This window comes from Molothrus aeneus, chromosome 19, assembly GCF_037042795.1.
Source record: "Molothrus aeneus isolate 106 chromosome 19, BPBGC_Maene_1.0, whole genome shotgun sequence".
Lineage (NCBI taxonomy): Eukaryota > Metazoa > Chordata > Aves > Passeriformes > Icteridae > Molothrus > Molothrus aeneus.
Genome location: NC_089664.1, coordinates 816,826 through 840,448, shown reverse-complemented (window position 1 = coordinate 840,448; position 23,623 = coordinate 816,826). Strand labels below are relative to the sequence as shown.

The 23,623-nt window shown below is 63.6% G+C and overlaps 1 protein-coding gene across 1 annotated transcript; it reads left to right on the top strand.

The window, feature by feature from the left end:
• The first annotated feature begins 18,711 nt into the window (after window positions 1-18,711).
• On the top strand, window positions 18,712-23,259 carry RNF208 (ring finger protein 208). The gene is made up of 2 exons (XM_066563033.1): window positions 18,712-18,920; window positions 20,309-23,259. The coding sequence occupies exon 2, from the start codon at window positions 21,006-21,008 to the stop codon at window positions 21,801-21,803; it is 798 nt and encodes a 265-aa protein (XP_066419130.1). The 5' UTR covers window positions 18,712-18,920; window positions 20,309-21,005; the 3' UTR covers window positions 21,804-23,259.
• The last annotated feature ends 364 nt before the right edge of the window (window positions 23,260-23,623 follow it).

Here is a 23,623-nt window from a genome sequence, read left to right as displayed (position 1 = left end):
CCCGGGGCTGGGCAGAGCCAAGGGCAGCGGTGACACACGGCAGATGTGGCACCTGCCCTGCCCGCCCCTGCCCTGCCCTGCCCTGCCCCGCCGAGCTCCCGGCCCGCTCGTACCGGCCGCTGTGGCCCCGGGCTGTGCCCAGGCGCCGCACACCCTGGGGACACTTTTCTGTCCCCGGGCTGTGCCCAGGCACCGCACACCCTTTTCTGTGCCCGGGCCGTGCGTGTCCCGCAGCGCCCGGGCAGCCCCGCCCACGGGCTCGGCCGTGCGGTGTCCCCTGCCCGCCGCACGCACGGGGCAGGGCTGGCGATACCAAAGCAAACAAGGGATGGATCTGCCCGTCCCCACTGCGCCCTGGGCAGGGAGAACAAGGGAGCTCCTTGTGCAGGGCGGGCACCGTGTGGCTGTGTCCCTGCCAGCCGCACACCCCGGTCCCACCACCCTGGCATCTGCACCAGGCGGGGGGGACGGCACGGGGGGGCAAAGCTCTGCCAGGCCACGGCCACCCCAGCCCAGAATATCCCGGAATGGGGGTGGGATTGCAAGGGTGATGGGCTCCCAGGCCGTGGCAGACTCCTGGGGTGGGCTCCCAGGCACTGGGGGCTTCCCGTGGGATCTGTGTGCTGGCACCCCAGCACTGCTGGCACCCAGTGCTCCTGGGGCCTCAGTGCAGCTGGGCTCCAAGCAGGGGGGGATTCCAAGCCATGGTGGGCTCCCATTGCTGAGGGAGTCCCAGGGGGTCACAGCCAGCCTGGGCAGTGTCCTGGAGCCCACCCAGCTGCTCAGCCAGGAACTTCCCTTTGCCAGGCCCTTCCTCAGCCTCTTCCAAAGACTCACGAAGTCTTTCCAGACAGGACAGTCATCCAGCTTGGCAGGGCTGGGCTGAGCACCAGCCAGTGTCCCAGACAGGCAGGAGCAGCCTGTACTGGGAATGCCTGGGCACTGCTGGACCCGGGCTGGCACTGCTGGACCTGGGCTGGCAGTGGGGCACCAGGCAGCAGCCAAAGAGCTCAGTGTGAGCTGCTGCTGCCACGAGTCATCAGGGCAACAGTTAAGCCTGGTTTGGAGGCTTTAGAGCTGCCCCTACACACCCACCAGGGAAAGCAAGAAATGACACAGAAATCCCAGAAAAGCCTGGGTGGAGGGAAGAGGCACACCTTGGCAGGGCAGGAGAGGGCTGTAATTTTATTTGCAGCAGCCTGAAGTCATCTGCAAACACAGGCACTCCTCCCAAGCCCCGGTCCCACAGAGCAGGCAGTCCTGCAGTGGCCAGGGAGCAGAGCAGCCCCAGGGAGGGCTGCCAGCACCAGGGAGGGACGTCAGCAGCACGGCGGGACATCAGCACAACAGCGGGCTTGTTCCAGGTCGATGGCAGCAGCCCCAGCCCAAAGCCCAGCCTGGAGGAGCTCCAGCACACGGGGAAGAGCCAGCGGCTCCTCCCCCCTTCCTCCAGTCCCTGGGAGCTGCAAAGGCCAATGCTGGGCCTCTGCCTCCCCAGCAAGGTGCCCGAGCGCTGCCCCACTGCTGGAGCTGGGCCAGCCCTCTGAGCTGGACCTGTCTCTGGGATGCAGATGGGACAAGAGGTTGTGCCCAGCACCCCGCAAGCCTGGCTGGAGGAACAGAATGGGGCTGGGAGTTTTCTGGCACCGGGATGTTAATGCCCACATCCATGCTGTGCCATCAGGTGCTGCCCTGGAGCACGGCCCAGCACTCTGACATGCTTTGGCTGTCTGTCTCTCCCGTTTCCATCGCTCTGCCCCATGGGCAGTGTGGTGAGGAGGAGCAGGATCCAGATGGAGTTTGGTGCAGGGGGCCAGCAGCACCCCTGTGATGCTGTGGGAGGGGGGACGCTCACTTCTGGGCAGGTGGGTCCCTGTGCCAGCTGGAGGCTTGTCCCTGGCTCCTCTCCACTGCTCCAGGACAGTGATGATGATGTCCTCCTCTGCCACACACAGGGCTGCCAGCATCCAAACCCAGCCTCGAGCACTGGGCACTGCCTGCCCCTTGCCAGGGTGGAGTTCCCAGCACAAGGACGCTGCCAGGGGCTCAGTGCAGGGTCACAGGCGCAGTGCTGCCCCTTCTCCAGTGCAGTCACTTCTTGGTGACACCTGTCCTGGCACACATCGTCCTTATGGCCCATCTGGCAGGTGCCCATCACCAGCACATCTGGCTGCAGAGTTCACAAGTAAAAAGCAACGTCAGTCCAGCCAGTGCCAGCTCTGCCAGGGGTGCCCAGGCCAGCAGCCATGTCCCTGTGGGGTCCCCTGGCCCCATCCCATAGTCACGCATCCCATGTGTGCAGAGAGGGCCCTTAGGAGATGACACAGCAGCACTTTGGGCAGCAGGAGCAGCACCTGCAGCAGCCACATCGCCTGCCAGCCCCCTGCTCCTGGCCCTTGGGTGGCTTGTCCAGGGTCACGGTGTAGAAGGAGGCAGATGAGTCCCCATTGGGCATCCTCAGGCTGGCATAGGGGTTATAGGGACGGGACCAGGACTTGTCGGTGGAGATGGCTGGGCTGTTGCAGCCGTTGGCAAGCTCTGTGTGCCCCCCGGTGCCGTAGGAGGGCACGGCCACAGGGTTGGCGATGACGGTGGGCTCGTCTCTCAGGTAGCGAGTGATGAAGCTCTGCTGGAACTGCTCCCGCGGGATGTTGACGCTGGCGTAGGGGTTCTGCACGGTGACTCCCCGATCCATGTCCCTGCCCCTTGTCAGACACGTGGCACTGCCCACCCCTGCGGGACAGAGCCCCTGTCACCCCGGGGTGCTCTCACAGAAGGGGAGGGACCCCCGGCAGACCCCCCTGGTTTGGGGGTCTGTGCTCCCCACTCCCCGCCCGCCCCAAGGGACCCCCACAAGATACACGTGGACCCACCAGAGCTGGGAGGGGAGGCAGGAGCGGGGGTGCAGGGGGTGAGCAGGGCACGGGGGGGCAGGAGGGGAGGCTGAGTGGGGAAAGAGTGCGGGGCAGTGGGGTGGGGATCTCTAGGGGGACACAGAGCAGGACGGGAAAAAGTGGGGAGAGGAGCGGGAGGAAAGGGGGTGCAGGGGAGTGGAAAGGCAGAGGGAAGATGGGACAGGACGGGGACAGTTGGGATAGGGGCTGGGGACGGGGCAGGCGGTGGGAGATGGGGAATCGGGGCGGGGGGCGCAGAGGAAGGAGGAGGGCAGGCAGGGGAAGGGGCGCAGGGGGAGCAAGCAGGGAGCAGGCAGGGCACGGGCAGCGATCCCCGGGACTCACCGAGCGCGGCTCCGGCCGCTGCGGGGCCGCTCTGCCCCGGCTGCGCTTCCTCCTGCACGGACCGCCCCGAGCGGCTCCGCCCCGAGCGACCGACAGACAGACGGACCGGCCCCGCAGACAGACAGACCGGCCCCGAGAGAGCGGGGCAGGAACACCCCACAGCCAGCACCCGCCCACCGGCCAGCCCCAGCACCAACCACCAGCCCAGCCCATGGACACCGGCACAGGGCAGGGGCACAGGGAACTGGACACTGGGCACTGGACAGTGGGCACAGGGAACTGGGCACTGGGCACCGGACAGTGGGCACAGGGAACTGGGCACTGGGCACTGGACAGTGGGCACAGGGAAGTGGGCACCGGACAGTGGGCACAGGGAACTGGGCGCTGGGCAGTGGACATGGACACTGCTCAGGAGGCACTGGGACCACAAGTGGACAGAGACACTTGGCACTGGACAGGGGCATTGGGCACCAGGCAAGCCACCAGTATCGAGGCACCAAACCAGCACCACCCCCTGCTACCAGGAACTGGGCACCAGCAGTGGGTATCAGCAACAGCATGGACACTGGCACCAGCACCACACAGTGCACAGAGAACACCACACAGTGCTACTGTGCACTGTCACTACCACCAGGGCTGGTACAGCCACCAGTGCCACCCCCAGGCACCAGCAGCAGCACTGTGTGCCATGCAGCGGGCACTGAGCTCTGGACACTGGCACCAGCACTGGCACCACTCTGGTTCTGGGCAGCAGGCAGGGACTGGGAGGGGGACACTGCACTCCACAGGTCTGTGGGCACCAGCAAACCCAGAGCACCAGGCGCTGGGCAGAGGGCACCATGCCCATGTCCTGAACACCGGGCAGGGCACAGCAGCTCTGCACCCTCTGCAGCTCCCAGGCCCCCTGCCAGGCTCTGCCTGCCCCCATGGGCACCCAGGATCCCACAGCCCCTGCCAGGCTCTGCTTGCCCTGTCCAGCCCTAAGACCCCAGTGCTGGGGCTCTGCTGGGGTCCTCATCCCTGCAGTACAGCTTGGCTGTGCTGTGGCCTTGTGCCCCCAACAGGGCCTTTTCCAGGGTGGCCTTGGGGGTTTCCAGGGCACCACTGGATGGTGATGCCCACAAGGCTGGATGGAGTGAGGATGTGGCTGTGCCAGGGCAAGGAGAGGGTTGCTGGCACCCGTGCCAGTCCCTGGCACCAGAAGTGCTGCAGTAGAAAAGATGCAAACGTTCAGCACCCTCCACCCTGCCCCACCCATGTCCCTGCCGTGTGACCCTGCTGTGATGTGCTCAGCCACTGTCCCTCTTCCCATCCCCAAGGCCCCCACAGTGGCTTGTGCAGAGCCTCAGCACCTTCCCACAAGCAGCTGTGTGCAGAAGCTGCCCCTCCCCTGAGCCTCAGGGATGATGGCACAGCATCCTCCAGGACAGGCCAGGGACAAACACCTCAAATTGCAGCTGAACCCTGCTGGCAGTGAATTACATTGCCCACACACTTTGCAAAGGGAAAAGCCACTTCCTTCTGGCCATCCTTCTGACAACAGAAAATATTTCTCCCCTGTCCTGAGGAGCAGGGGCTGCCCAGGCCAGCCCCTTGGCACCCATGGAACAAGCAGGAGAGCTCCAGCGGGCGATGGGAGCCTGCCTGCCCTGGCAGCACTGCCCCTGGATGAAGCTGCCAGCACCTGCCCGATGCCCAGCTCCTGCCCTCCCTCTGGGGCTGATCCTCTGTCCCTGAGCCCGCTGGGCTGGCAGCTCCCAGAGTGGGGGTTCCCTGCAGGGAGACTCAGCAACCTTCCAAGTGGTGAAGGGAAAGGAAGAGGGAGGCCTGGAATTTTTTGGGGGGGAAGAAGCTGACCCTCCTCTGCGTGGTTCTAGCATTGAGAGGGGGCCTCATGCACTTCTGTGCCTCAGTTTCCCCTCCGAGGACTGACAGTGGGGGTGCAGAGAGCGCTCTCTGTGCTGTGACAAATCAGCCCCACAGCACACAGCTCTCGGGTTTGAAAGCTGCAGAACTCCTTCACAGACCCCTCGGGCCTTTCCTGCCACCGCAGGGTCACCTGGAGGGGAGCCACAGCAGCCCCTGTCCCTTCACCGGGCCTCGCTGCTGCCCCGTTTCCCCACAGAGAAACTCATCCGTCTGACTAAGCAGGAATAGAAAAAGGCAAATCCTCCGCCCAGGCGTCCTGCGGTGACCCAGCCCTGCCTGGCGTGTCCCTGCCTGCGCAGGGGATGTCGCTGTGGCCCTCTCCAGCAGCACCTTCCCCTTCCTCGCAGAGCCTCAGCACGGGCTGGGTTTGTCTTTTAGCCCGATTTCCATGGCCAGCCCTGTTCCTGAGCAGCTCTGCTTGCAGGGAGCTGCGAGGCTGCACGTCAGGCACAGCCCGGCTCTGGGGGCCCCTGAGAGCCTGCAGCCCCCGGGGCCTGAACGCCTTCCCTCTGCCAGGGGCTGCCTCATAAGGGTCACCTGACAGAGCCTCGGGTGGGGACATCCCTTGTAGTAAACCCCATAAGTCTGGGAAAAGCACCATGGAGAATATGAACAATAGGAATGCTGAAGCAGCAAAAGAAAATTCCTGTCTCCCTGACCTCTGCCCCATAACCTATCTCTGTAACATTATAAGGCCATGTTGCTTTAACCCTTACTATTGGTCAATTATGGATACCCCTAAACCCTTACCATTGGTTAAGTTTGGATTCTATCCAACCCTACAAAAAGGGCACACTGTACCCCATTCAACAGAAGAAGAGCTGTCGCTGGGACCCTTCACAGACTTCCCCAGTAAAGCCATCTCTGTGGAGCCAGCCAGCGCCTCTCCTTCTCCTCTCTCTGCCATCTGCTGCAGCCTCAAGCCAAGGGCAAACTTACCTAGCAAGCAGAGCTGAAATTCTAAGAGCTTGCAATCACTATAAGAGCTGACAATCTCTGAGCTTGCTATGGTGTTTGACCCGCGGGGGCGATTCGGTCTGAGCTAGCTTAGCATTCGGGCACCCCGGGCTATATTGCTCTGCATGATAATAAGGCCAAATCGGAGGCTTCAGTTATCCCTCAGCTGCTGCAGACCCCACCCGGCCGCTGGGAGCAGAGCCAGCCGGGATCCGCGGTGCCCCCGTGCCGGGGGTGTCTCTCGGCTCTCTCAGCACCCAGCTCTGATCTCGCAGGCACCTCCTGGATATCCTCATTCTCCACAGGGCAGATCTGTGGCAGCCCCAGATGAGGAGAGGTTTCACCAGCCATGAGCAGCAACCCCTAACCTGGAGCCTGGAGTTCAAACATTTCATTTCTTGCCAAGAAATTCTCCAAATCGAGCTTCAAGGGCCACATCCAGAAATCATGTGTTGATCCTTGGAGGATTTATAGACGATGGAGGATCCCCAGGTGGAAAAGTTGCTGCACCAAAGCTCAAGCTGCTGGTTTGGAGTTGTCCCATGTGGGATTCCCCAAGCTGGGAGCTGGCAGGTGCTGCAGAGCTGTGCCCTCCTTGAGTAAATGGAAGACCTGAGCTAATGTGAGGCTCTCTGTGGCTTAAAACCAGCCTCATTTCCTGCAATTGTTTGCAGGGGGAAAAGAAATAAACAGGAAAAACCAATCAAAAGCTCAATGCCCACCCTGGTGATGTCCTGTGCTGGGGGTGATGGAGAGGGAGGTTCTCAGAGGTGCCACACTGCTTCCAGAGGAAGGGTGGTTTGAGGAAGAGCCTGGGAAAACCAGGAGAGAGAGGGGAAAAACCAACCATGGCACTGGCTCGTGAACCTGCTGGGAGCCTGCAAATGAGGGGCAGCCCCATGCAGGGGGCTGGGTTCCCAGCAGGGGCTGCAAGTGCTGCAGGGGCAGGAGCATCCCCAGCCGTGGGACATGAGCCAGGAGGAAAATTCCTGTGCTGGCTCAAGAATTCTCAATCTCACTGCATGGGTTCCATGGGGAACCACGGCAGGGCACCCACAGCCTCTGGCCTGTGTGACCCAGCACAAGCTGTTGGGAGTTTTTGCAGAATTCCAGTAACTGCAGAGATCCCTTAGTTACTGGAATCCTGAAAATCCTCCCCTAACTGGGGTGCCTTAGCTCACTGGTGCTTCACACACAGCAAAAGGTACATTTATTTTGTAAAAAATCACCCAAACAAACAAACCATCCAGAAAGCCACAGGCACGTCCTGTTCCTGGGCCTCTTTTTGCTGGGGACAGGTATTTGTGTGGCATCCCAGCGCTGGAGCTTTCCCAGCTCCAGCTCCTCCCGGGGCTCTCCCAGGCACCAGAATAAAGAACTCCCGAAGCGGCCCCGTGTGTGAGCAATTCCCGGGCTCCCGGGCGGTGCAGTGCCTGCCGCAGGCACAGGAGGGTGGTGATGCTCTGCGCAGCCCGTCACTGCCGGAGGATGATGAAGGGCGACGCTTCCTAGAGCGGAAGGCTTTGCCACTCGCGGAGGGGACAGCTCGGTGAGCCCCCGGAGCAGATGGTGGCCGCTCGCCAAACCTTGCGGGGGCTGAAGGCTTCGCTGAAGCTCAGGAGAGCCCCCCGTGGGTGGTCGGTGTGAAAAAGGGACACGGGGAGGGGTTGGACCAGTGCAGAGATGGGAGGGCAACCCCCAAATTCGGGCTGTGTGAAACTCATGGGGGATGATTCCCTCCGGGACATGCCACCGTGGAACGCAGCCGTGCGAGGTCTTCTTCAAGGCTTTGACCTTAATTCTCAGCTGCCTCCTCAATAAAATCAGAGTGAGGCCCGGGGGGACGGAAGGAAAGATCACAGGGAGTGGGAGGCACCCGTGGGGTGAGCATCCCAAAGGGGAACCCCACGGACCAGTGTCACCAGCACCGGGGCTCAGGGGTCACCCAGTGAGGGGGGACTGTGGGTGTGAGGGTGCCATGGAGGGGATCCCACTGCTGCAGGTCTGAGGGGCACTGTAGGGGCCACAGAGCAGGACCCAGGGGTAAAGCTGCCAGAGACAGGGGCCTTGGGGGCTCATGGAAGCTGCAGGATTTGGTGCTCTGTGCCCTTGAGCAGCACAGCCCCTCACTAACACCCCGGGGTGGGAAACTCCAGCACAAAATCCAGCTGGTGTCCCCAGGCCTGTGCCCAGCATGCCATGGGCAAAGACCCTGCCTGCTTGTCTGCCCGGGCCACGCCAGGGGTTCCCACAGCTCCTGGTTCTCTCTCAGGGGAAGCCGTGTGTCCCAAAGGGTGGCAGCAGCTTCTAAAGCCCAAACGGAGCCTGGAAGCGACTTGCCAAGGCTGCTCGGTGGGAGGGATTTCCTGTGGGGCCAGAATGTGCCCCGTGCCTCGCTCAGCAGCCGGACGCACACCCCGGGCTGCCCTGGCCCTGCTCCCCGTGCAGCCCCGGCCGCAGCTCCGTGTGGGAGCAGCTCAGGCTCCTCTGCAGAAGGAGGCTCTGCCTTGGCTGCTGCTGCTCCCCATGAGCACAGCACAGCCCCAGCGGGCTGGCAGAGCCCCAGCGTCCCCTGCCAGCGCCATCCTGCTCTCCCGATGGGACATCCCGGCCACCCTGCGGGCTCCCGGCCGGCCACAGGGATGCGCAGCTGGGTCACGCGTGTTCGTGCGGGCCATGGGCACCGTCCCCTGCCGGGCCCTTCCCCTGCCCGCGGGGACAGGGACACTGCAGAGACACGTCCGCCGGGCCCGGGGAGCCGGCGCTGTCGGAGCTGCTGTCAGACACCTGCACGGTGACGCTGCAGAGCCCAGAGCCTCTCCAGCTCAGTGCCAGGCTCTCCCCTTGGCAGGGGGATGCCGCGTTCCTCAGGGATGACGAGTTGGATACATAAGCCGCTGTCCAGGCTGGCACGGCCGCACCGACATCACAGGAGTGGGCCTGGCCCGCCGCCGGCTCTCCCCGGGCTGCAGGAACCCGAGGGGAGCCGCTTTCCTTATCGCCCTCCCGCAGCCCCCTCCGTCCCCCTCCCCTGCGGCTCCGGCCCGGCCGCCCCCGGGTCACGCCGGGGCTTGGCAGCGGCGCGGGGGAAGCGAAGCATTGTGGCTGCCCACTGCGGCCCGGCTGGAGGAGAAAGCAAGGATTTCCTGGCCTGGAGCGAGTCCTTCCCGTCCCCTCCCTGCAGCCGAGAGCCTTGGCGCTGAGGGTGCGCTGTTCCCAACAGCCCTCGGACCAGGAGCCAGGGGCTGCCCGTGCACGGAGCTGCTGCTGGATGTGGAAGGAAGCAGGAGGCAGCACGGATCCGGGCACTACTGCTGGCAGTGCCAAAATCTCCCCCTCTGCTCCATCCTTCCCATAAACAAAATCCCTGCTCAGGCAGAGCCTTTGGCCAGCACAGAGGTGTTCCCCTTGGTGCTCGTGCATTCTCCCCCACAATGTCCCACGGGGACAGTGGCAGCTGGGTGGCCTTGTGCCTTCCCACAGGGACTTTAGGAAGGGCAATTCGCCCTTTGCCAAGCTCAGCCCAGCCCCATGACAGGTGGATGGATGCTGTGGGGATCTGTGCCCATGGCAGATCCTGCAGCTCCCTGTGCAGAACCAGGCAGCAGCAAACAGCCCGGCATGTCCTCCGAGGCTCCACCTCACAGAGACTCCTGGAAAAGGGGCTGTAAGCCCAGCTGGGACACGGGGTTGGGCAGCTCACATGCACAGCCACGTTTCTTCCTGCTCAAATGTCATTTCTCCTTCCTGCGGAGGGAGCAGCCGAGGCGGGGGCAGCTGCTGCTCCCACCCCGAGCAGCCACGTGGGCGATGCCGCAGCTTCCGCTGTGCCACGACCTTGTGCAGTGACTGCACCTGCCGATGGCTTTTTTAGGACAAGGGCTGGTTTCCTGCTATATTTCCGTGATTTAAAGTTTCCAGTCCAAGGGATGGCTGTGGCAGAAGGGCTGTCCCTTATCTCCTGGCCTGGAGCATTCCCAGCACTTTGCCATGCTCTCCATCCGGGGATGGGTTGGGGATGGCACCGTCCTGCCCCGGTGAAGGCTTGGCGGTGGATCCGGGGCTGCTCTCCACACGGGGAGCCGGCAGACCCTGGGCAGCACCCAGCTCCCAGCTAAGCCCTTGGCTCCGGCTCTCTCCCAGTGGAGGTCTGGTTTCTGTCCTGCCGTCTGCTTGTCCTCCCTCGCTCCGAACAGTCCCCGTTTGTTTGGCTCTCGCTGCCGGCTGGAGCCGGGGCCGCGTGCCTGGGCCGCCTGTGCACAACGGCTCCTTGTTCACCGTCTCCCTCCCCGCTCGCTCCTCGCCTGTTTTAGCAATTATCCCAATTAGTTGTGCCCTCTCCTTGCTCCCCAGCTGCACCTCGGACCCTCATCCCTCCCGCTCCGCAGCAGCGCTGCTGTCCGAAACGGGGCAGCCCCGGGCCAGGGCTGTGGGCACCTCCCTGGGTGGGAAACAGGCAGGCTGTGCAAAATCCACGCGGAACCCCAGGGCTCTCTTCAATCCTCTTTGGCACTTGAGGAGGGTGAGGGAGCCGTGCCGAGCCCGCAGCTCCCGGGGCGCCGCTGGCATCTGCCTCTGCTCCTTCGCATCGCCCGGGTGGGTGCTGCCCGTCCTGCCCCAGCCGCACCGGGTGCCCCCCTGGGCACGGGGAGCACCCAGACTGTTTCCTGCACGCCACCACGCCCGTGCCCCCGCGGCGGCTCCATCCTCCCGCTCCCACAGCCGCCAGCTCCGCCGGAGCCGGGGGGGCGGGCGAAGGTTGAGGTTTGCACCCGCTGACGAGGCTGGGGCAGCGGAGGGGCCTTTCCACAGCAGTTTCCGGCAGTGCCGAGCTCCAGGGCCACCTTCTCCTCTGCCCCTGAGTCCACGGGGAAGCCGGAGTGCAATCCCTGGGGAGGTGCTGGGCACAGGAGCATCCCTGCCGGCAGAGCCCAGCGAGAGGAGCAGGAGCAGCTATTCCTGCGTGCTGACAGCGCCTCGTGCATCTCCCAGACTGGAAACCCAGGGCAGGCAAAGCCCCGGATCCTCTGCCCGTGGCCAGGCCAGCCCCTGCAATGGTCACAGCAGCGTGGGCAGCCCCCTGGCAGCACCCCCGTGCCGCAGCCATGCGGGGACACAGCGGGGACACGGCGGGGACACGGCACCCTGGCAGGGCAGCACCGGGGCTGCCGCTCCCGGCGGGGCTCCGAGCGCCCTGCCCGCGCTGACAGCAGCCCGGGGCTCCCGGGGTTTGATCTTTACCGCTCGAGCCGGGCTGTCTGCTCCCATTTGCGTCTGCCGAGGGAGGGCTGCGAGCGCCGGGCTGGCAGCTCCGTGCTGGCACGCAGGCAGCCGCCGGGCAGGCAGCCCCCGCTGCTGCAGAGCCTCCTCCGCAGCCCTGCCAGCCCCAAAGCCCGTGTGCAGATCAGGGGCCTGCAGAAGCCAGGGCTGGGTGAGCCTGGGCAGGTGGGGACTCCCGGGGACCCCGTGTGCCTTACTGGGGGACAGCCCTCAGCCTTGAGCCTGCACCTTCAAAGCAGAGCCCTTGAGCCTGCAGCCAGAACTGCCCCTTCTTCCCCATCCGTGGGAGCACGACGGCTCCAGAGCACCTGGAGGGCACCGGTGCTCTGAACTGAGCACACTGAGCTGTGTGCTCGATGTCCTGCAGAGCTTCCCCTTCCCCCCCAAACACACGTGCCCCCAGCAAACAAGAATATGGCTCCTGGTGGTCCAGGTCTCTCTGGTTACCTCTGTCCTGTTCTGGGGACAGAGCAGAGTCCCAGTAGCACCTGACAGCTCCTGCAGCAGTCTGGACATGCTGGGTCCCCTCCCCATCTGGAGCCCTGGTTTCTGTTACATGGAATGGCCTCACCTCCCCCTGTCACCCTGGCTACAGTGCTCCACTTGCCTCCCCACGGCCTGCACAGGAGCACCAGGCTACTGCAACCCCCTTGTGCCCAAAGGTCTCCCTGCAGCCAAGGCACAGGGCAAGGAGTCCTCTCTGGAGGGAGCAGAGGGGAAAGACAGGCCTCGAGGTCCTCAGCAGCATCCTGGCATCCTGGCACCAGGCACAGTGGCCCTGGCTCTTGGAGGACTGGAGAAATGAGGGCGATGAAACCCCAAGGCCAGATGATGCTGTCAGCCCCAGGGAACGGCCCAAGAGCTGGTGCAGCCCCCATGCCTGCCCCGTGGGGTGCAGACCCTCCCAGGCTGCCGCAGGTCCCACACTCCCAGCTCCCACCCACGGCAGTGCTGGGGAGTTCACCAGCTCGAGCAGGATGGTGACTCCCACCCCCCATTCCAACCTCCCACCCCCAGACCCACGAGCCCCCCCTCTTGCCCCTGCTGCAGCTCCACCACGCACTCAGACCAAGCCTTGGCTCAGCTTCCCTGGCTCCAAGAGCAGCAGCAGCTCCTGCTGGGCAGCCCCCAGGGCCCTGCAGCCTCTGCCAGAGCAGGAGCTGTGCCCAGGGCCAGCTCCCAGCTGTGCACCCACACAACCCCCAGGGGGGTTACAGGCACGCAGGGAAAACAAAACCCTCAGCTCAACGCTCATATTCACCCAGCTGACCCAGAAATGCAGCCGTGCTGCTCCACACAAGAGCACGGCTGCCCAAGCTGAGCAGAAGGGCCAGCAGGAGAGCCAGGGGTGCTGCCAGCTGCTGAGAGCAGGGATGGGGCAGTGCAGGGTGCCCTCAGGTCCTGTTGGGAGCCCCAGGACAGTCACACGGGGACAGCAGGATCACATCACCTGTGAGCACAGCCACAGTCTCGGGCTGCCCCAGAGAAAGGGGGCAGCAGCCTGGAGCCAGGCAGGGCTCGGTGGGTCCCATCTGCTGCCTTCAGGGAAGTTTTCCTGCAGGAGCTGAAACTGTAGTGCAAAAACAAACCACTGCCTGGGTCTGGGCTGCTGCTCGGAGCTGTGTCCCAGCTGAGGCAGCCCTCAGGAAGGAGAAGCACGACCTCGGGCACCCGTGCCAGGACCGCCGAGTCCCACCGGGCACCCCAAGGGCACGGGCAGCCGCCGCCGCCGCTCCTCCTCCGTGCCCCGGTTTGTGCCAGGCCGCGGCACCAGGCGAGCAGCGCTGGCTCAGAGCGCCCGGCTGTCCCGGGAGCAGCACTGCGAGCGCTCAATGTCCCCACGATTGCCGCAGCCCCAGCGCCGGCACCGGAGCTGCCCCAGCGGCCCCGCACCTGCCCGGCCGGGAAGGAGGAGCGGCTGGTCCCAGCTCCGGCACATGCTCCGGTTTCTTCTGAGCCCCGAACGCCTCGGGCTCTGTCAATGCACAGGCGAGGGGAAGGCTTCTGCAGAGCTGCCATTTCTATTTCTGGGCCAGTCCTGTCCTGTTTTCCTTGGACACAAGGTGTTTTCTGAAGGATGTGGGTCTTCCTTGCACCCTCTCACCCCTGAAATGCAGCTCCAGGTCTTTGTGGTCGTCCCTGCCTGGGCCAGCAGTCCCTGGGGAGCTGCAGAACCCCCCCCACACACACACACACTCATTCCCCAGTAGCACTGCAGGACTGGGAAGGAGTTTCTGACATAGCTGTGCTGCTGTGGGGTCACCAACCAGATGTGAACTTCTCCAGGGACTGTGCCTACCTGGGGCTGGGGAAGATGTAGCCTCAGATGAAAAAGGGGGCTCTGATAGGAGCACGGGCCCCACTTGCCCACAGGGCCCGTGGCTCAGAGTGTGGCCAGTTTGTCACTCTGGACCTTGTGCAGGGCAGCTTTGAAGGACATCCCACCACCTCCCTGTGCCTTGTCTGCTGTTTGACCCTCAAAGACAAAAAGATTTTCCCTGTGTAGTTGCAGGGAACTACATCTGGAATTTCCCATGTCCTCACCTGTGGCTAAAGAGCCCCATCCTCTTTCCCTGCTCTCAGATGACAGCTCTGGAGAGCAGTACATCTTCCATCAGTGTTCTTTTCTGGCAGCTGAGCAACCCCAGGTCTGGAGGCAAGGAGTTGGTGGGGAGGGGAATGAAGGTCACCACATCCGAGGAGAGAGGGGATGTGTTCTCTCTGGCCCTGGCCCCTTGACCTCCCCCCAGCCCATGTGCATCCCCCCTCCTCCTGCTCCTTCCTCCTGCTCAGTGCAGCACCAGTAAGGGGGGCCCCCTCTTCACACCCAGGGTTCACAGAAGTGGCCACAGTATTAATCACTAATAGTAAAAATAATGATTAAACCTCTTGGAATCTGTTGGGGCTCTACAAACATATGCAGCCTTCAGGCTGCTCAGGGTACCATGTGTGCATCTCAAGGTTTGTGTGTGGCTTCAGACACTTTGGACATCTTCTGAGCATCACTTCTGTAGCAGTGGGGTCTCTGTGGATAGCTGCAAGCCTAGAAACCAGCCCATGAAAGCCCCCACCATGGCATTAGGATTGATGCAAGAGCATCAGTGGTCAGGTCCTGACCACCAGCAACCAACCCACACACTGCTTTAAACAGCAGCCACAGAGCAGCTCTGCAGCAGCTGGGGCATCCTTCAGCTACCAGCTGGCAACAAGAGACTGCTGCTTTCTTGGCAGATATTTTAGTGGCATCCCTCCTTCAAAATGGTGTTTGCTCTGCCAGCAAGCTGCACAGACAGCTCCTCTGGTGCTTTTGGTGGAGCACTGTGCCCTGCTTTCCTCTTCTCTGAGGGTCTGTGCTGGGCTCTTGTGGCCACTTCAGACAGGCCTGGAGGGTCTTAGCCTGGGATGGTCTGACTGGGAGTCCCTTCTCCTGGTGCTCTGCCCTGGGAAGGAGAGGCAGTCCCAAGGGGATGGCACCCAGAGGATGAAAATTCAGCTGTGGGTCCCACATCCCTCCCTCCCTCCCTCCCTCCCTCCTGGGCAGGCCCTGGCACTGTCCTGCACAGACCTGCAGGGAAAGCTGCTCTCTGCAAAGCTGGGGATGAGCTCATGGGTTTGTGGGTGAATTATCTGTGTGATGAGTGATTCACCAGAGCAAAACAAGATCGGTGTGAGAAACAGACGGGATTTTGGGAAGAGCTGTGGATGCGTGCAGGACCCAGACAAGCAAACTTGGTGACGAGAGCAGCAGGGAGCAAAGAAAGGTGGCCTGAGGTGCTGCCACCAGGAGCATGGGCAGCATGGATGGGGGCCTGGGTGTGGGACAGGAAGGTCTGGCACACAGGGAGCTGTCAGCTTGTCCAGGTAGGGTGGAAAGAAAAGCCTCAGGTGCCATCACAGGGCAAGGCAAGCACCAAGCAAGAGAGTGGCCATCCTCTCAGAACAGGTCCTTCCCACAGGTGCTAGAAATCCACAAGGGCAATAAAATCCTGAGCAAACAGCTAGATGGCTGAGCAGGTAATGGCTGATGGTGAGGGAGAAATTTAGGGCCAAACTATCTTCTGGCTTCACCATTCACCTCAGCAAAGCCTGGCTAGCAGTGGTACAGCTCCCAGCACAGAGCAAAGGTTTCAAACTGATCCAGTCAGGACATTGGATAGGAATGAGTTTTGCAGAAAGAAGCTGTGCTTTCACACAAGGCCAACACCAGCTGAATTAGAACAATAACCTCCTGATTACAAACAGCAAAACCTTGTTCATCTGGGACAAATGAAGGGAATCCACTGGCAAAGCTGCTCCTGCATGTCTGTTTAAGGAGAGCTGGACCCAAGGACAGCAGGTACAACTGAGCTGAGGAGCAACCTCTGAACCCAAAGGTGCGCTTGGCCTGCTGACAAGGTCTCTGGAAATGGTAAAATATATCAGTGCTGCTTGTAAAACCCAAGAGAGCACCCCTATCACATCAGCAGAGGTCAGAAGACCTCTGAGGATATTCAGCCAAAATATGTACATTTATGATAACACTCAACACAATAGGTTTTTATAAAAGATAACACAACATGTATGTTTATATGCCAAAGTCAGGTGTTAAACCAGGAGTAAGAGACAGGACCCAAAGGCAGAGGTGGCCACAGGGCTGAGGTTTGATAGGGTCAGCAGTCAAGTCTCAGCCACACTGAGGCCCAGACAGAGATGGGAGGTTTGGGTTTTGAAGGATGAGATTTTTTCAGTTTGGGTAGAAAGCACAGATCTTGGTGGACCAACTCAGCAGAGGAAAGGGGAAAGCTCTGCATTGAGCATGCAAAGCAGAAGCAGAGCCATTGGGGCAACAGGAAGATCCCAGCACCTTGGCACAAACACACTCTTATTCAGCAGAAAAAATGCCCAATGTAATTTATGATTATTTTTAAATAGAGCTGTTGCTTAAGTCATGGAATAGCAGCATAATAGCACACAGTGTAGCTGGGTCAGCACGGGGATGCCATATGAATTAATAACAGAAAATAGCTCGTGCTCACTCACTTCCTGCAATTTCCTCTGCTCAGTGAGCTCAGGCGTAAGATCTCAGCTCTTGCTATCTGCACCCAGGCACGTTAGCAGGGAAGGCAGGAGCACCTGACACAGGGAGGATGGGGAGGATTGAGGAAATCCCTGTTTAGCGTGTGCCAGGCAGCAGCAGCAGCCTCACACTGATTTCAGCAGGTGAGCAGATCAAAGAAAGGCACTTAGAGGTGCTAGAGGCATTCAAAAATCCCTTAACCACTGAGAGAAACTCCCAGATTAAGAACTCGGCCATTGTCAAGAAGGGAGCATGGATTTCCAGGTGGAAGTGATGCTGCAGGGTCCCCAGGGAGAACCTGACTCCAGGGTCAGTCTGGCCTGGGAATGGAGCACAACTGAGCCCTTGGGGAATCCTTGTGCCAGGTGGCCTTGGTCATCTCTTCCAGGTCAGGAAGAGAGGCACCTGGGTGAGATTTTTAGCATTGCATGAAGTGTGGGTAAGAAGATGATCTCTGGGCTGCATAAGGCCTGGCATAGCTGTGAAATATGTAACCTCCAGCTCATGTGTCCATCCCACTGATGGCAGGGCCAGAGGACAGCCATGGTGAGGACAGAGTGGCTGTGGGGACACGGCAGCTGCAGAACCACACAGACCCCTTGTTACAGGGGCTGGATCTTTGCTGCAGCAGGGCTGGAGGGTCAGCAAGCAGGGCTGGACAGGGCAATCTTCAGGGAGGGCATAAAAGCCCAGGCACAATCCTGGAGGAATATAAAAAACTAAAAAATAGCAATGGGCAACACAAGCAGAGGAACCCCAACAGCACCCAAAGGAGCCTGGTGAGCCCCCACCAGCATCCTGCTCCAGCCAGGGCTGGGTGGAATGGGTTTGGGTTTGGGTTTGGGTTTGGATTTGAGTGTGCACATCCTGGGTCACTGCTCCTGGGGTCGGGGCATGGGAGCTGGAGGGCTCTGTGTGGGGTTGCCTCCTCATTTTGGCCATTTGCCTGTGGGGTCCCCATTCTGGAGGCACCCACAGCAGGGGGAGAAGGCAGCCTGGCCTCTAACAGGGAACATCCATGCCTCTCACATCTGCAGGAGCCAGGAAGCATGGACCAGGAGTCATCTGCTCAGGGCACCTTGTGGGGTGTCCCCAGCCTGTGGGGTCCTGTCTGCCTGTGCCACTATGGGGGTCACACCAGCAAGCCCATGGCCATGAGCAACGCTCCCCAGCACTCTGCAGGGACCTGTCAGCATTGCTGGGACCCCCACCCACCACACTGAGCCCACCGTGTCCCCAGGGACCAATGAGCACCCATGCCCAGGAGCTCCGGAGCTCAGCAGGGACTGGGGGGCTCTCAGGGGCCCCCTCTGCTCCCCCGACAGCCGTGGCCATGGATCCCAGGGGACAGTGTGGGGTGCACGGCTGATTTGGCAGTGGGAAAAAGCCGTGGTGGGGGAATTCCTGGCTGTCCGACCTCTCCCCAGCCCCGGGGGCTGCAGGGGCTGCTGACAGGGCCCCCTCCCCGACGCTGCCCCACAGCCGGGTCCCCGGAGCGGCCCCGGCGCCGCGGAGCCGCTTCCAGCGGCGCTGATGCTGAGTCACCGCGGGCCCCTCGGAGCGACCCGCGGGGGCCCGGCCGGCCCGGGAGAGGGAGCGGGGCCGCGGGGAGGGTTCGGGAGCGGCTGCGGGGAGAGGGGGTGCGGGGCGAGAGGGGCTGTGGGGAAGCGGGATGTGTGGGACCAGGGGAGTGGGTCGGGGCAAGGAGGGATGTGCGGGGAGGGGGCTGTGCGGGGCGATGAAGGGGTGCGGGGCGGGGAGGGGGCGTGCGGGGCGGGGAGGGGGTGTGCTGGGCGTCAGGCGCTGCGGCCGGCGGGCCCCGGCGCTGCTGAGCGAGAGAAATGTGAGGCGGCTGCACCACTGCGGCGGCACTGCGGGCGGCGGCGGGAGCGCGCAGCAGCGCCCGCGCCGCCGGGCCCCGGGAACGGCGGGCACGGAGCCGCCGCTGCCTGCCCGCTGCTGCCCGCCGCTGCCTGCACCTGCCCAGGGGCACAGGGGGGCCTGGCATCAGCCCCCCGCAGCCTGCGCTGCCGGCCGGGGGTGTTGCATCAGCCCCGCGCCCAGCCGGGGTCCGCGGCCGGGGGCGGCGGGGGGAGCCGGGGGAGGGCACGAAGGAGCCCCCGGAGCGGCAGCGGCCGTACCTGCCGGCTCCCCCGGCCGCCGGTCCCCGCCGAGCATCCGGAGCGACCCGGCGCCGCCAGCCCCGGCCCCTGCGCCCGGTCCCCTCCCCGCGCCGCCGCGGCCGCGGCCGGAGCGGGCGGCGGGGCCGGGGGCGGCCGGCCAGGACCATCCCGGTGGAGCCGCGCCTCGGAGCCGCCAGCATCCCCGGGGAGCCGCGCCTGGCCGGGGCAGCGCCGCATCCCGCTGCCTTTCAGATAACCTCCGCCGCTCGGGCCTGCGGAGCCGCACCGGGCACGGAGCGGGGGCTGAAGCGGGACCCCTGCCCGGGGCCAGCGCAGGTAACGGCGGGCAGGGGCGGGGGAGTCACCCCGCGGGCGTGCGGGAGCGCACGTGTGTGTGTGTGCGGGAGCACTGTGTGCTGCGAGCGTGGGGCACGGACTCGGGGGGCTGGGGATTGCGGTGGGAGGCTGGGGAGGGGAGGATGCTGGGGAGGGCTGTGCCTCCCCCGGAGTGATGGGGTGTGGGGTGCGGCGGGGGCTGTGTCACCCCCGAAGGGCCGGGGATGGCGGGGGGCTGTGTCGCCCCAGCGGCGGTGGGGGTGCGGGTGCTGCGCCAGGGCTGTGCGTGAAGGGGTGTGACAGAACGAGCGTGGGAACGCGGTGACAGTGCGTGGCACTGCTGACCACCCGTGTCGCTGTGCTCGTGGGCGCTGCGGGTGAGTGTCTGTGTGAGAGCTGCAGGCAGAGCCCCTGGGGCTGCTGCTGCTGCGGGAGGGGGGGAATATATGCTGCTTGTGGGACGCGGGTGCAGGATGTGGGGTGCAGGAAGTGGGGTGCAGGATGTGGGCCCGCGAGGGGGAATGCAAGAGGCGAGGCCTCCCTCTGCAGGGCACGATGCTTGCGGGACCCCAGTGCTTCCAGGGCATGGCCCCCGGGACATCCCTGCTGGGGGCTGGGCAGGGATCCAGCCCCCCCTCCCAGCCCTCGGGCACCCGGGGCTGAACCCCGCGGCCTCGCTTCATCCCCAAAGGCTGCTGCTGCTGCAACCAGATGGCCCCCTCGGGCCCCCTCCGCCAGGCATGGCAGCGCCCGGCGGGAGAGGCATCCCTCTAACAGGATTTGCAGCGTGATGGAGGAGAGCGCCTTCGCCCTTCTCGGAGGAGAGCCGGGCTGGCGCAGGGGCTGCTGAGGGAGAAAATGGCCTCGGGCTGGCTGCCTGCCCCCCATCTCCTGCCCGCAAACGTGGCCTGTCCTCTCCATCAGCCCCGGGACAAGGGCAGGGAGCTGGGAAGGGGGGGAGAGGAAGCTGGAGGGAGGGATAATAGCACGGACAGATCAGGAGCAAGCGATGGAGGTAAAAATAGATCCACTGAGCAGAGGAGGGGCTAAACGTGAGAGAAAACCCTGAGCAGAGGCAGGTCGGCGGAGGAGCCCCTTCGAGAGGGGCTCCGCAGCCCAGGAGGGCTCAGGGGGACCTGCCCTCCCACCCTCAGGGCAGAGGGGGGTCCCGGCACCCCCCGCTCGGGGCCGCCGAGGCGATGCCGTGGGGGAAATACCTGCCTGCTCCCACTTCCGCAGCCCAAGCACGCGGGCGGATGGACAGGACCCGGAGGGCATGGCTGCCAAATTGCCGGGATGCAGGCGGGCACGCATCCCGAGGGAGCGCTGGCAGACGGTAGATCCATGAAGAGCCTTGGATCCAACCCCCTCTCCCTTTTCATTTCCAGCGAGCACGAAGCTGAGCTGGGGACAGAGGTACCGGGGACCGAGGGGACAAGGTGTGCGGTGTCCTGGCCGCAGCCAAGGTGAGCTGCCCTCTGGCACGGGATGTGCCCCGAGCCCCTGCCCTGTGGGAGCTGCCGGTGACTGCAAGTGGGAGAGCCGGGAAGTCAGAGCAAAGGAATTTGCAAACACATTCTTCAGCGCCACGAGGATCCCACTGCATGTAAACAGGAACAGAGGCCGGCCTGGGGCGAAGTGAGAGCTGCCTCCAGTTCTGCAAGATCCTCCCTGGACTCACCTGCCCTGGGCAGTGCCCACTGCCGCCATCCCCAAATTACCGTTCCGACTGCAGCTGATCTGCCGTGGGAAGTGGCGGCGAAGGCGAAGAGCAGGGGAGTGACTGAGTGACTGCCAATGTCACGTTAACATCCCGGCGAGGCTGCGGGGAGCCGGCGCTTTGATCAGCCGCCCAAGAGCATCTCGAGGCAGGCAGGATGCCACTGTGAGCCCTGCCTTCTCCTGCCTGCCCCAGCCTCGCTCCTGGCACCCTCGGGGCTGGCTGCAGAAGAGGGGCGTGGGGTCCGCTGCCGCTGGCCCGTCTCCCCAGGATGCTCTCCCGCACCAGCTGCTGCTCCCTGTGCTCCTACTCCGCGGCCAGAGCGAGATTGAAAGCTCAGCAGGCTGCCAGCATGTTTTAGCCTCATGCAGGCGTCCCTCGGAGACCCCAGAGCAGTGGACAGTAATGTGAAAACGATACTCATGTCGTGTCTGAAAGGGCAACAGGTCATCATTAAAATGGAGGCGATGAAGATCATCCACCCGGAGAAGTTCTCGGAGCTGCAGGGGTCGCAGCCGCGCTACGCGCCCGCCCCGCGCCGGGAGCCGCCCCTCGTGGCCAAGCGCGCGTGGCCCTCCGAGTCCGAGATCATCGTCAACCAGGCGTGCGGGGACATCCCCGCCCTGGATGCCACCCCCGGGCCGCTGCCGCTGCCCCGGACTCCCCCCCTGCCGCGGCGGGAGCGCGGCTACCAGGGCCAGCGCAAGGGCAGCTCCGAGGTCTGCTACCACCGGCAGCCGCCGTCGGACGAGGTGATCGTCAACCAGTACGTGCTGCATCCCTCGACGCCCTGCGAGCCCCTGGAGTGCCCCACCTGCGGCCACATGTACAACTTCACCAACAAGCGGCCCCGCATCCTCTCCTGCCTGCACTCGGTGTGCGAGGAGTGCCTGCAGATCCTCTACGAGTCCTGCCCCAAGTACAAGTTCATCTCCTGCCCCACCTGCAAGCGGGAGACCGTCCTCTTCACCGACTACGGGCTGGCGGCGCTGGCCGTCAACACCAGTATCCTGAACAGACTGCCGGCCGAGGCCCTGGCCGCCAACCCCGTCCAGTGGAGCAGCGACACCGACCGCAGCTGCTACCAGACCTTCCGCCAGTACTGCGGGGCCGCCTGCACCTGCCACATCCGGAACCCGCTGTCCTCCTGCACCATCATGTGAGCCCCGCGCCCGCCCGCCCCTCCGCACGGGCACGGCGGGGACAGCGCGGCCCCCTGTCCCCTCCCTGCCAGTGGCACCGCCAGGGAATGCTCTAATACTCACCACGGCCGAGGATGTGGGACCGGTGTCCTTGCCGGCACTCGGGGGGGGGCAGAGGGGGTGCTGGGACCTGCAGCAGCCCCCGACTCACCGGTGGTGCCCGGGGAGAGGGACGCTGGCAAGGGGAGCACATCCACCAGCGCACCCGGGCTCTGCGGCTCCCCTGGCCCTGCGGCGGGCGCTCCTGTGGTGCATCGAGCTCCTCACCGTGCTCCTTCCCCGGGCGCCTCTCCCTCCTCTCTCCCCGGCTCTCCCAGGAGCGGACGCTGGGCTCTGGCCGGAGTGACGCCCTCCCCATCGCCCCACGGCCGGCAGCAGCAGCACAAGGAGCCCTGGAGATGCATGGTGCCACACTGGGCCACCCTCCCAGCACAGGAAGTGAGGACAGGTCCCCAGCTGCCCCCTCCACCCCCTCTCTGTAAGTTATTTGCCAAAGCTTTCATCTCGGTGGCCACACCGCCGTGCGCCTGAGTCTCAGTAGCCACACCAAGCCGCCACGCCGGCCCCTCGGATGCCAGCAGACGTGCGGCCCATGTCCTCCGCCGGCCCTTGAGGAAAGCTCCACTTTGTCCTCGTTTTGGAGGATTCTTGTTTTCCCCGTCCATCCCCAGCCACCCCATCCCAGGCCACTACGTGTTCACAAAGGCATTGAGCTGTGCCCGTTCTCTGCCCCTCCGCCCGGGACCCACACCGATGCCCCAGGGGATGGCTCAGGAGGGTGGCACCGGGTCCAGTACCCCAAATTGCTGACTCCAGTGAGGGGATTTGACTGGGTAGGGGGACCGAGGTCTGGCTCCTGCCCACAGTCCCTTCCCCAGAGCAGCACCTCTGCTCTGACCCCTGTGCAGAGGGGCTGGCAGGGCAGCAGCTTCCTGTGCACAGTCTTGCTTTCTCCAGAGCACCTGGAGGGGTAAGTTTGCTGCCAAAAAAAAAAAAAAATAAAGCAAAATAAAGAAAAAGCCATAGTTTTGGGTGCTCCCATGGGGCTGAGCACCACAACCCAGCATGGCACGGCACCAGGGGCACGTGCTGCCCAGTCCCAGGGTGCTGGGGCTGGGTGAGCCTGAGGGGTCCCAGAACCTACATCCTGGAGGAAACAGTGCCCCTGGCACTGGCCAAAGCCCAGCACCCATGCAGGGAGAGGGACCAGTCCATGCCCTGTGCTGTCCCGAGGGGGCGGGCGATGCCGCTGGCGCAGCCCCAGAACCGTTCTCGCTCCGGCGGGGAACGGCGCCGGTACCGTGTCTGTGTTGCTCTGCCAATGCCTCCTGCTGCTGGTTGTGACCATGATCATGTTTTATACCCGGCCTTGTTCTGACCCCATCAGTCTCCCCAATAAAGATTATATTGGAACGAAGGCTGAGCTGGAGTCCGGGGCCGTGTCACCGGGGCGGGAGGGGGGTGACACCAGGATGTGCCCTGGCCCTGCTCCCCCTGTGGGACAGGCTGGGCCATACCCGGGTTACAGCTTTGCCCTGGGCTGGGACCTCCTCCTCCAACCTGGCTTTTAGCTCTGAGGGAGTTGTGTCCCCTCCCTGCCCGGCCCCTGCACGTGGCTGGGCACCTTGGGGGACCCTGCCCAGCTTGGCAAGGGGTCCCCAGCCACAGCAAGAGCCCTCAAACACCCACTGGATGTCCCCTTTCTCCCCAGGTGATGTGGGATACTGGTGGGAGGATGTGCCATTTGGTGGGACCTGCTGTTGAAGGGAGCTAGGGAGAGA